Source organism: Malaclemys terrapin, chromosome 1, assembly GCF_027887155.1.
Source record: "Malaclemys terrapin pileata isolate rMalTer1 chromosome 1, rMalTer1.hap1, whole genome shotgun sequence".
NCBI lineage: Eukaryota > Metazoa > Chordata > Testudines > Emydidae > Malaclemys > Malaclemys terrapin.
This window is the reverse complement of record NC_071505.1, coordinates 134674111-134687136: the sequence shown is the minus strand read 5'-3', so window position 1 is coordinate 134687136 and position 13026 is coordinate 134674111. Positions and strand designations below refer to the sequence as shown.

General features: G+C 54.1%; 1 protein-coding gene across 2 annotated transcripts in view; it reads left to right on the top strand.

Annotated features, from left to right (window-relative positions):
* Positions 1 to 894: 894 nt before the first annotated feature.
* Positions 895 to 13026, top strand: part of ITFG2 (integrin alpha FG-GAP repeat containing 2) — a 37242-nt gene continuing 25110 nt past the window's right edge. Inside the window, exons 1-8 of one of the 2 annotated variants that reach the window (XM_054039757.1) lie at positions 895 to 1062; positions 3168 to 3263; positions 3750 to 3791; positions 4963 to 5140; positions 5518 to 5657; positions 6285 to 6433; positions 8313 to 8407; positions 12669 to 12722. In XM_054039757.1, the coding sequence (XP_053895732.1) occupies positions 952 to 1062; positions 3168 to 3263; positions 3750 to 3791; positions 4963 to 5140; positions 5518 to 5657; positions 6285 to 6433; positions 8313 to 8407; positions 12669 to 12722 (865 nt within the window). In that variant the 5' untranslated portion in view covers positions 895 to 951. The remainder of the gene's footprint in view (positions 1063 to 3167; positions 3264 to 3749; positions 3792 to 4962; positions 5141 to 5517; positions 5658 to 6284; positions 6434 to 8312; positions 8408 to 12668; positions 12723 to 13026) is intronic. The other variant, XM_054039749.1, reaches the window with a different exon arrangement.

Sequence of the window (13026 nt, the reverse complement as noted above, 5' to 3'; positions counted from 1 at the left end):
AAAAGGAATGTAAGCATCATCATTCCCATTTTATAGTTGGGGAAGAGACCTTCTCTGATTTGCCCATGGTCACATTGCAAATTAGAGAACTGGGAATTCTGATTTCCTGATTTCTAGTCCAGTGTTCATATAGCCCAGAGAAAGTGGAGGTTCCAGCATACGCTTTCTGTGAGTAGCCTCATGGAGTACTACATGCCAGAAGCTGGTGTCACCCGGGTCTCATCTTTATATTGAAGTGAAGCTGGGCTCCGACAAGTGTCAAAAAATGGCATCACAGGGCTACATGATTTGTGGGTTTCAGTGACTCCAGAGCCAGTGTGCTCGATTTACAAGTAAGAAGAGATGTGTTTTTAACTGCCAGCCTGTCAGATTCACCCTGGGATCAGAGAGTTGAGCTGGGATCTTCCCTTCTCACCCCTTCCCCCCCCCTCCCCTTGCTGCCCTCAGCGAGTCCCTAATCCAACTCTTCAACATGTATGAGTCGGGCCCCCATAGACTGAGACTGGCTCTCAAATAATGAGATTTTTTTTAAACTACCAGCTGGCGGGGTCTCTGCGCCCAGATTTCTGCACCACCAGCGGCCCGGCTCCAAGCGCCTCCCCGCGGCCAGTGAGAGCTGGGAGCTGCCCCAGGTCTCCCGACTCCGGGGCTTTACGCAGGCCCCACCAGTGCGCTCAAAGGGCAGGTGGCCGGAGGCGGAGCAGGGCCCCGCCCCCCGTGGGACTGGACGGGTGACCCCCAGCCCGGCTCCCGCCCTCCCCTGGCTGCGAGAGCCCGGCTCTGCTGCCCCCGCCTGGCCACAGGCTGGAGCCGGGTCTTTCAGGGCCCGGCCCGTCACGTGATTACTCCTCACTTTCTCCCCCCCCCCGTGCGCATTTGAGCCCGTACAGCCGCCGTAGCACCCCGAGTGTCATAGAGAGCCGGGGCGCCCGAGAGCGAGAGACCATCTCTATGGTCGCCGGGGAGATGCGGTCGGTCAGTTATGTGCAGCGGGTGGCGCTCGAGTTCAGCGGGAGCCTCTTCTCCCACGCCATCTGCCTGGGAGACGCCGATAACGATACGGTAACAAGCGGCGTAGGGGCGGGGAGTCTAAAGCGGAGAGGGTGGTGTGCAAGGCGCATGCGCGAGAGGGTAGCGCGAGCGCGCGAACAGCGGCGGGAATCTGCAGGAGGAGGGGGCGGGGTCTGGCTCAGTATTTGCATAATAGGTTCTGTCCGCGCGGTGCTGCCCTCGCCCGGCACCCTCCCTGCGTTGCCTGGGGCTGCCTTCCCCTGGCACTGCCCTGGGTGCCTGGTGCTGGCTTCCCCTTGATACCCTCTCTGCACTGCCCTCCCCCTGCTACCTGCTACCTGTGAGAGCTGACACCCTCTTGGAATAAGTGGGGCTGCCCTGGTTTACACAGTTCACAGTTTGACCATTATTTTCACATCTTTAAGGGTTAGAGACTTTCTCTCTTGCTATATCTATATTAGACTTTAATAATTAAAGGAACCCATCAGTTTGGAGTACAAGGTGGCAGCCTCAAATAAAAAAAATTCTTGTGCCTCCCCAGTTTGACCCGGGTCATATCGCAGCAGTGCCAACCCTTGGTCTGGTCACAGGAATGCAGTTCAAACACTCCTGTTCCTCCCATCTAATGTGGAGCAAACAAACCCCACTGCAGTGAGGTACTTTGGTCAGCTGTTACCATGAGGCTCCCTGAGGGAAATTTGTGACCACCAGCCTTGATTATTACAACTCCTATTCAGGAACAAAGCCACTGACCCTGAAAACACTCCACTTCGTACAAAATGCAGCAGCTTATCCACTTAGCAACACAAGTCATCGTGAACATGTAATTTGTTTTCCCACTTAAACACTGTGACGAACTGGGACTGTTCTTACTGTGGTCTGTGAATGCTGACAGGGGAGTGTGGCTAGGATAGTCTGCATTGGGGGATGGGAGACTGCCCGAAGGAGAATACCTGAGCATGTAACATGAGAACCCAGGAAGGGGTTGGAGGCCAGGTGACACCTTGGCCCCGGGATACTGAAAAAAAGGCTGTGGGAGGGGTCGCTGAAGGCAGAGTTTTGGGAGCTGGCTAGGGACATAGCTGGGAAGCAGACGGGGCTCTGACCTCCCAGGGGGGCTAGGGTGCCCGGGGACCCCAAGATGGACCTAACTGAGGGGTATCCTGTTGTCTGTGCCTGCAAGACCTGTCTTGGACTGTATTCCTGTCATCTAAATAAACCTTCTGCTTTACTGGCTGGCTGAGAGTCATGGTGGATCGCAGGAAGCCGGGGGTGCAGGGCCCTGAGTCCCCCAATACTCCGTGACAAACACAAACTATCTATCCTAATCAAAACTATAGAAGGCAATGGCTTCATTTGGCAACTAATAGTCACTGCCCTCTCAAAGGAATAGTTATATTTTGATCTTGAAAATTATACTGAGCAAATTGCTAGCATAACGCAATACACATAACTGGAAGGGGCCAGGAGAGCTTGCAGGAGGTGTAGGGAATGGCCAGCCCCAGGAAATATTTTTGAAATCCCTGCCACTTGGTGCATTCAAAGGTATAAATATTATTTATTTGTATTACAGTAGTGCTGATAGGTCCCAGCTGAGATAAGGGCTCCGTGGTGCTGAGTGTTGTACATGAGAAAGACAGTTCCTGTCTCAAAGAGCTTACACGCTAAACAAAGAGTGGAAGGGGAAACCGAGGCACACAGCAGCAAAGTGACTTGCACAAGGTCAGACAGTACATCAGTTGTAGAACCCAGCTCTTCTGAGTCCCACTCCAATACACTGAACAAATGTTTTAGAAAGCATTTTTAACAACCCCCAGCATGTCATCTCTGATGGGGCTGATTTAACAATGTCCAGGGAGGGGCAGGGAAATCACCCCAGTCTTTCCTGATGGTTGAATTTGAATAAGGGACTCCAGGGAGCACCCTTCACCACCTCACTATCTGGTGGAATAAAATGTTGTCTTTTACGTCTCTACTGCTGCTACTCTTCCCTCCTTCTCCTGTTATCTCTGGTCTCCCCTTTTCTCTCTCTTCTTTTCCATTTACTGCTTCCAGCTTTGCCGCCTTACATCTGAATTCTGGTTTCTTTTTCCCTCCTGGGGCTGACGAAGGTGGGTGTGAATTTCCCATCATTAACATTCTTCCCTTCTCTCCAGCTGAACGAGTTAGTGGTGGGGGACACCAACGGGAAACTCTGCGTGTACAAGAATGACGATAGCAAGCCCTGGACCGTGCGCTTCTGCCAAGGAATGGTCTGTTGGGGCAGAGTTTGCCACTCCTCTGTGTTCTTTGGAGCCTGTGCCATTTGTTTGCCTGGAATGCTGTGTGGGGATGGAAAGCCTTCAGAGATTGGTCCTGAGGCTCTGCACAATTGCATCAAAGACCCTGCTCCCCGCCCCAGTCCTGGGCTCTCTCTCTCTGGGCAAGCAGTGCTGTCCAAAGTGCTGAACAGCCACTGGAAAGAAAGTTCTTTTTCCCTCCCCCATCCTTGTCCTTCCCACAGTGTGCTGAGGGTTTTGCCCCCAAGCTCTGCGTGGGAAGGCCAGGTTCTGCCATTGGGCCTGGCCTCACTCCTTTGCCTGAAGGAGTGAGGTTAGACAGGTCCTCAGTCAGAGGGATGCTGACTTTGAGGAGGATCCTGAAGGCTGGAGGATCACTAGTGCAGACTTACATCAATACTTTGGGCTATGTTTCCTTTGCTACTTCCTGGTTTCTGAAGTCCCTCCCTTTTCTTGCAGCTCACCTGCGTTGGTGTTGGGGACGTGTGCAATAGAGGAAAGGTGAGGCCATTTGGCTCCCCACCAGCTACACTCACATTGGAAAGGGGAGATTGGCCTTTGACATGTGCAGTTGTTTGGGGTTACGGCACATTTTAAGTGGGGAGGAGAGTACCCCAGGTTCTTTCTCAGTACATCTCTTCCCTGGTTCTGAGAGAGCTAGTACTACTGGTTTAAACATTGTCCCTCAATTAACGTCCTCTGTGAGCCACCGACAGGCCTGATGAGTAAGCAAACCAACACCTTACTAGGGAAGTGACCTGCCAATGGCTAGTGCATCTAAACTGTACTGGCATGTTTGACCCTGGAGTGCCCCAGCCGATCCTCATGGGTACTACTTGACTGTGCTGGGCCCTGTGGTGCAGCTGTTGCCCGCCTGCCGTTCACTTGCATGCACTTAAATTGGCCCTTGCGAAGACTGAGATGCAGAGCAGCCCAAGCACCATTGCAGATTCCAGTCCGTGTAATACAGCAGCTCTTGCTAGGCCATAATCTGGGAGAATTAAACCCAGGACCTCTGGATCCAATCATCTAAACTCACGTTCCATGGCTTAACTGCTGTAGCAGCCTCATTAAGCATTATACACTAGAGAGAGAGAGTCACACTATGTTAGTGTGATGAATAGGAGGGGACTGTGACAGCTGAAGACTTAGGCCTGGTCTGCACTAAAAAGTTAGGTCGACCCAGCTATGTTGCTTAGGGGTGTGAAAAATCCTAACCTCTGAGCGATGTTGTTAAATTGACCTAAGTCTTGGGGAGGTAGATTACCTCCACCAGTGGGAGAAGCCCTGCTGCCAGCTTAGGTAGCATACACCAGGCACTACAGCGGTGCAGCTGCTCTAGCGTTTCAAGTGCAGGCAAGCCCTTGGTCTGGCAAAGGTGACCAAGAAGGTTGGATGCTGTGACTCTGCAGCAGCTTCTAGGCACAGCCAGAATCTCTGCTGCACTGCTCTGTACTTTCCAGACATCTCTCTGTCAGTACAAACTGGCTCTGGTGCAATAGCCCCTGCACTGACCACACCTAACCAATCACTGTAACAATTGGCTCTGCAGACAGAGCTCACAGTGTAGTCACTGTTCATCTTGATGGCCCTGCCCTTGCCCCCATGGAGGACTGTTGCAGGCAATCTCACCACCTCTTCTATTGATTCAGGGTCTCCCCTCTCCTCTCAGAATCTGGTTGTTGCCGTGAGTGCCGAGGGCTGGTTTCATCTCTTTGACCTGACTCCTCCACCCTCAAAGCATCCAGATGCCTCTGGCCACCACGAACCCCCACTGGCAGATGAGCAGAAGCTGGTGTTCAAGCAGCACATTCCCGCCAACACCAAGGTCATGCTGATCAACGACATTGGTGAGCATGTGGGGTAGAAGGGGGCAGAGCAGGAGCTCAAGCACATGGTGATGGTAAGAGTAGAACAGGCACATGGGGCTCAGCGTGGCAGTGCATGTACCAGAACATGAGGGAAGCAGGAACCCAACCCATCTTAGCCCTAGAAGAGAGGAGAGAAGACCTTGTGGCTTTTGGGGTGCTGCAGTACATGAGCTGTTGGGGAGCTAGGAGGTCTGAGATTTTTCTAAGGTGCCCTTCACTGTGGTATCTGAGCACTAAGGATCTCTGGGATCATGGTACAGCGGACGATTGTGTGGCTCTGTGCTAAGTGTGCCTGCAGGCAATGGGACTGTGATGCCTTGATGGAACCCATTGTTGTCTTCCTGTGTCCCCTGCAGATGGAGATGGGAAGTTCGAGCTAGTGGTGGGTTACACGGACCGTGTGGTGCGAGCCTTCCGCTGGGAGGACCTGTCTGAGAGCTCCGACCACATCTCCGGCCAGCTGGTGCTGCTGAAGAAGTGGCTGCTGGAGGGGCAGGTAGGAAGCAGAGTGCCCTAGATGGAGGTATGTTGAGTATGGACTTCAGGAGCTAGGTTTCCCAAAGGGCAGAGTCCTCCAAAGGAAGAGGAGCCAAGCCCCAGTCTTCTGAACAAAAGACCAGCGATGGGTGCGTCAGGAGTGAATTTCCCCCTGCAGTTTGTGTGGTGTGTGCAGGGCAGCTGACAGGTGCAGGTGATTGGGTGTCCAGTCAGCGGCTTTACCCTTGCTCTGCTCTCCATGAATCTAGGGTTGCCAACCCTCCAGGATTGTCCTGGAGTCTTTAATTAAAGATTATGTCATGATGAAACATCCAGGAATACAGCCAACCAAAATTGGCAACCCACTATGTGCTTCCATTCTCTTTTGGGGGGAAAAGGATTGTGTCCCCCAACATGGGGCTGGATGTGTCGCCTCCTTTGTTGAACTCAGTTCAGTGCCTGTTGACTTTCTGGCAGAAACCTGCTTCTCCAGAGAGCCTGTTGCTTTGGGGGAGATGGGGGCATTTGCTGGATGTCGCCAAAGTATTGGTTGGACACACACACACACACACCCTCCCTCCTTCCCTCCAGGAAATGTACAGTCCTTCCACTCACAATCCTGCTTACTGTTCCTGGGCTGGTGCAGGTGGACAGCCTCTCTGTGAACCCAGGCCCTGATGGTGTCCCTGAGATGATGGTGTCCCAGCCAGGCTGTGGCTATGCTATCCTGCTCTGCACCTGGAAGCCGGACCAGCAGCCCCTAGCAGAGAGTGGAGACAGCTCAGCAACCAGCAGGTGGGCATTAGGATCCAATGGGACAGACATAGAGGTGCAGTTTTACAGACCTGCCACAAGGAGGCACGGTCGCACCACATTCTGATTGCTGATTACACTCCGGCTGCCCCCTTGACTTTGCATCCTCCTTCACTGCCTGCAGGGCCGGTGCAACCATTAGGTGAACTAGGCGGGCGCCTAAAAGCCCACTCAGGCGAGGAGGTGGAGTGGAGGTGAGCTGGGGCGGGGGGCACAGGGAGGGCCGCCTGCAATAACGGAGGGGGGCGCACAGGGGAACCGCTCCCCACCCCAGATCACCTCCACTCTGCCTCCTCTGCTGAGCACACAGTCCCCGCTCTAATTCTTCTCCAATCGGCGCCGCAAGCCTGTGAGAGGAGGCGAATTAGAGCGGCGCCAGCGTGCTCAGCGGAGGAGGCGGAGCAGAGGTGAGCTGGGGCGGGCTCCCCGGGCGGGGTTAGCTGCCGCAGAGCGGGAGCTCCCCGGGCGGGGGGGCAGGGTTAGCTGCCGTGGAGGGGGGCTCCCCGGGCGGGGTTAGCTGCAGGGGGGGTAGCTGCTGCGGGTGGGGGGGCTCCTCTGGTGGGGAGGGCGGGGGGGCATGGTTAGCTGCCGTGGGGAGGCAGGGGACGGGCGCGAAACTTCCTTGCACCGGCCCTGACTGCCTGAGCCCTGCTCAGCCCTTCCCCCTGTTCTGGGAGCATCCACGTGCTCTAAGCCCACCAATCTTCACCCCCAAAACCCTGGTGCTTGAGTGCTCCTTGCTTTGCTCTGCCATGGACCGAACACTCTGGCTCCGCTCCCTGAATCGTGTGTTGGCATGCAGGGCAACGAGGTGCCGCTGGGGTGTGGCTTGCAATATCCAAAAGTAGTTGCGGGAGCTTGGCTAGTGAGTTGAGGGAAGTAGATGGGAGCCAAGTGAATGCCAAGATGAGGGGAGGGAGGCTCATTGGGAGCATGGGAGGGGGAGCCAGTAGGAAGTCCAGTCAGCCCTCTGAATCTACAGCCGCAAGGTGGGACTGTTCTCTTGTGGTTTTTATTGTTGTTGTCTATGCTCCCAGAGGTGTCAGAAGGAGGGTTTATAAATCGAATCCTGGGAGTTAGACAGAAAAACCCCATTCGTTCATCCACTCTGTCTCCCTGGGACCAGGGCAGGCTTGTTCCCTCCAGAACCTTCTTGTGTCCCACCTAGCCAATTTCCCAAGTGAATAAAAGGCAGCCTTATAATATAATCATTTCCCTGCTGTTCCAGGTCTAGTCCCTGCCTGTGGCACACAATAGTCTAGTCTCCTGACGGCTGTAATACTTTGGCCTCATTTCAGTTGTTAGGTTTAATGTGCGGGTGCTGGGTGGTGTTGGTGGCCCGTGATACACTGGAGGTCAGACGAGATGAACTGGTGGTCTCTTCTGGCCTGAAACTCTCTGACTCTATAGCGGGGTGACTCTCAGGATCTTTCCTTTCCTTGTCTGAAAACTGGTATTCCCTTGGCTTTTCTGCTATCTCTCAGCACCTTCTCAGGTGTCTGATTTTTTACCGCCAATATAACTGGGAGTGGTTCAGAAAGGCTCTTAGCTAATTCCTTCCCTCCCCATGATACATGTATGCACTCAGATTTGCCACATAGGCCCTTCCCAGGTATTTATCAACAAATAAATACAGTCAGGCAGTTGAAAACCCTGTGCTTTCTTAGTGACTGAAACATCCCCCAGATGAACTGATCTCCCCTGCCTCTCATCCCACCTGGGATAGCAGGCAGCTCCCAGAAGTCAGTGTGTGTAAAAATCCCTGCCCTGAGATTCAAGGGCAGTGACTAGGGAGTCGCTCTGGGATTCTCTCTGGCTGGAATCTCTAAACCTTTTCCCTCTGTCTCTCCCTTCTCCCTAGAGAGGCCCCCGTTCGGGATGTTATCCTTCACCAGACGTCTGGCAGGATTCATAACAAAAACGTTTCCACTCATCTAATTGGCAGCATTGGCCGAGGTAAGAGGCAGAGGCAGAGCCTGCAGCAATGTACAGGGCCGAGATCATAAACTCCCAGCCATCAATTCTGTCGGATTCTGTTGGAGGATGGGGATGTCACATAAATAAATAAATCCAGGTGAAAATCAGATTCCTGTAGTGAATACCTAGCAGGTGGCCACAAAAATGGAGAGAAGCCTGGCCCATACTAGCCGGCCCCCAAATTACGGACTGGCCCCAGGACATTAGGATAGCTGAACAATTTGCATTAGACCAGGGATGGGCAAACTATGGCCCGTGGGCCGGATCCGGCCCACCAGCCATTTTAATCCGACCCTTGAGCTACCGCTGGGAGCAGGGTCTGGAGCTTGTCCCGCTCCAGCTGGGGAGCAGGATCGGGGGCCGTTCCACATGGCTCCTGGAAGTAACAGCATGGTCCCGCTCCGGCTCCTACACGTAGGGGCAGCTGAGGGGCTCCACTCTGCACGCTGCTGCCGCCCCTGCAGCTCTCATTGGCCGGGAACCGCAGCCAATGGGAGCTGCATCAGTGGCGCCTGAGGACGGGGCAGTGCTTAGAGCCGCCTGGCCATGCCTCCTCATAGGAGGCAGAGAAGGGACATGCCACTGCTTCCAGGAGCCGCTTGAGGTAAGTATCGCCTGGAGCCTGCACCCCCTGAGCCTCTCCCTAACCCTCTGCCCCAGCCCTGATCCCCCTCCTGCTCTCCAAACCCCTCAATCCCAGCCCTGAGCACCCTCCTGCACCCCAACCCCCTCATTCCCAGCCCCACCCCAGAGCCCGCATCCCCAGCCAGAGCCCTCATCCCCCTTTACCCGAACCCCACTTCCTGCGCGCTCTGTAGGTTGGTCCTTGGCTCGCCCTCCTAGACTCCAGCCTAGCAGAGCTGCCCTAGACTCCCTCCTAGACTCCCTCTTTCACGGGGGCCGTGCTCGAGGAGGCATTAATTGTCAGGGCAAGTCACATTCTCTTTTTCTCTGCTGCTGCGCTTGCCCTGTGCAGGAGGGAGCGGGTTCCCCCCAGCCGTGCTGTCTGAGGAAGGCGTGGGGTGTTTTGTGGAGCTGGAGCGGTGAGGGGTGCCTGGATCCTCAGCACCAAACCCTCCCTGATCTCAGCACGCAGGGCTCCCATTCGGCCTGTCACGTTCTCAGCATCTCAAACGCTGCTCCAAGCACTGGGAGCGCCAGGCCGTGAAATCAGTTATTTCACTGCGTGCAAAGCCCTGGACCTCATACTGATTGCTGGAGCCTGCTAGCAAAGGGAGACGTGCAGAACAAGGGGAGACAAGAATCCCTGCTGTCAGAGCCGTGCCAGCTGCTGAGGGCTGAGGACCTAGGTTTTGTAAAGGGGGTTCAGAAAGTGGTTTCTGTCACTATATGTCTCAGCGTCCATCCCTAACTGGCTTTCAGTGTCACTTTAGAAACCCTGATGTGACTGTACATGAGAATGTTGATTACCTGACACGAGCTGTTGCCCAAAAGAGAGTCCTGTCTCCCTGCTGGGTGTGAGAGTGTGGCTGAGTGGGGGTTAGCTAACACCCACCCCCTACCCCCAGGCTTGCCAGCAAAGGTACTGCAGTTCGGTGTCCTGATCTCCCACAGTGAAGCTGTGTTACTGTGTAGCTGCCCGGTGGCTGAGGGAAGAGGGACAGGGCTGCTGGGGAAGCTACAGATCAGCACGTAATCTGTGCAGTAATCACTAGCCAGTCCCCCAGTCAGCTGGACCCTGCTTATCAGAAGGCTGCCTGTCCCCCCCAGGTCCTCCGGGTACTCGGGTTTCTCCTGTCACTGTCTTTTCAATGACAACTTGGTTTTTGGACGTAAGCAGCCTCCTACTGCACTAGACACCCAGACAAAACAGCATTGTGCCAGGCTGGGAGAACCAGAAAGCAGTACTGTCTAAAAGGTGAGGGCTGGGTGCTCCACAGTTGCTCCTTGTGTAGGCAGCTGCTCCTCTGTAAAGTGGGTGTTAAACCTCAATCACTAGGCAATTGCGCAACCTTCTAGGGTGATTCTCCCCATGCGCACAATAGGTGGCTTTGCAGTTACACCGGGTGGATCCACGAGACAAGATATGAGCTGCAGAAGGAAGGTGGCTGAGTCAAAATGGGCATCGTTAGCAAACTGCCCTGCACTTCCTCTCCAGCTGGATGGCTGGGTTAAGATAGTGTAAGTGGCTGGTGTAATCCCAACAGCAGAGCTGGTCTCCAAGGGTACATTTACACCGCAAAAAAACCCCCCGGCAGTGCATCTTAGAGCCCAAGTCAGCTGACTCGGGCTCACGCTATGGGGCTAAAAATAGATGTGTAGACATCCGGGCTCAGGCTGGAGTCCAGGCTCTGAGACCTTGTCCCTCACTGGGTTTCAGAGCCCAAACTTCAACACATCTATTTTTAGCCCCGTAGCGCAAACCCTGCAAGCCCGAGTCCATTCATCCAGGCTCTGAGACTTGCTCCTGCAGATATTTTTTCGCTGTGTAGATGTCTCCCAAGGGACCCCACTCAGTTACAGTATTTAACAGTGCCGGTCTCCGTGGCTGCCCCTCTGCTATGGCCCCTGGAGAGACATATGCCCCTTTTCATGCTGTCCTCCTGGCATTGCCTTTTAAAAATAGAAGTATTGCCTGGCCTGCAGATGATGGGAATGGTGCTGTGTTTGTCTTTGTTTATCATGGGCACAGTATGTGAAAGCCACTGAGCATCTGTGTCCATACAGCCCATCAGCCGGTAAAGTGGGGCTCCCAAGCAGCCAGCCAGTGCTTGTCAGGAGGGGGCAAGGCTGCTTTGCAGAGTGTTGCACTAGTGCAGACTTGTGGGGAACGTGGCAGGGGCATGGGACTGAGAGCTTTTCCAGAGGGACAGCTTTCCTCTGCAGATTTGCTTAACGTTTGCCTTCAGGAGTGCTTTGTGCTCACTTTCCCATACAGCCAGCTGATCCTGTTCCATCTTGTGGAGCTCCCCACGTGCCCCCAGCAGCAGCACCAGGCTGAGTTCAAGGGCAAGGACAGAGGGGAGGGGAGGTCTAGTTGCAAGGCCTCTCCTGCTCCCCAGCGGAGCTGCTGCCTGCACTTGTGCATCTCTGGAGAATCAAGGGGGTGTAAAAGGCAATTAAACCACAGCACCCATGGGCCTGCAGCTGCAGCTCACATTATATGGGGGATCCTAGGATCAGTGGGCGAAACCAGCCAGTCCCACTTACATGTAAACTAGATGTTAAAAATTCATTGCTTGGTAATAGCCAGGGGTGCCCTACGGGGGAAGGAAAGTGATGCAGAAAATAGGATAGTAACAAGATGGTGAAAGTGGTAAATAACCATTAAGCAAAGTTTCAAGGCTGGGCAGAAATGTCTCCTAACATCTCAGGCTAGATACCTTCAGTCCCTCCTGCAACACCAGTGCTATTCCACCTCTCAGTCGCTGTCCAAAGACTGCCACGTGTGTGGGTTGGCGATGGTATTGTAGAGCAACATTCAGTAGTCCTGATTTACACAGCGTCAGTGAGAGCAGAGTCAGACTCGCTGTTGTTAGCTTGATGCTGGCCCTTTAACTCGGGGCAATCTCCAGCTCAAGTTGGTAAGTCACAATTCTGGGGGGATATGGAGGGAGAGAGTCAAGGTGGGCTCTTTGGGCCCTGACCACCCTAAGCCTCCCCTCTGTGGGTTTTGGGTAGCAACTGCAGCTGAAGGGGGTGGAGAACATTAAAAGGTTCCTCCTGAAACTGCTGCTGTCACAGAGCCCTTCAGTGGGAGACAGGCCAGGAGGGAAGCACTCCCTCATTGGGGGGCAGGGGGGAGAAGAGATGCCAATCCAGGCTTCTTCTCTGGGCCTTGTGACCAGTGGCTAGGAGTGGGCAGGACTATGTCATAGCAGATCAAAATACTGGCCAAGCACAGGGAGAGGAAGCAGAAAGGAGGCGTGCAGAAGGCCAGAAACAGCAACAAAGACCCCCAGCTTGGGAGGGTAGATTCATTGAACTCCTTCCTTTCCCCTTCCGCCTCTGAGTTGTTTCAGCTGGTCCTCTCCCTCCAAAGATTCAGAGGAGATTGTACCACAGTGACCCACCCGTCCAGGAGAGCAGGGGAAGCAGACTCCTCTAGCTTGTCACACCCTGCCTGACCACAGCCCTAGTGCTCCATTTAGAGGGGGAGAAGGAGATGGGAATGGTGGGCGGACAGTGAGAGATTAGGGAGGCTACAGCCAAATCTTGCCGCTGAGATCTGGGCTAGACAGCAGCATGAATGACATGTGCTTCTGTTCTGTGTCTGCAGGTTGCACTAAAGCGGATGGGGGCTCGGGCCTCTTTGCCCTCTGCACTCTGGACGGTAAGTCCCTCTACTGCCCTTGGATCAAGGGAAGAGGAAGGAAGGGATTGCGGGTGTAGCTGAGGCCTGTTACCACTCCAGAGCAGAAGCATGGGGGTAGTTCTAAGGGCACACCGGAGGCTCAGTGCTACTGGATTTGGGATGGGATGGAATCAGGCCTCTGAAGTACCCTTAGAGCACTGATACTCAGACTGAGTCTCAGGAGCTGCAAGTGGCTCATGTGTCTCCTGTATGATTTAATTATTAACCAATCAGGATGCTTTAATGATGTTATTAACCAATTAAGTTATCAACTTGCGCTAAG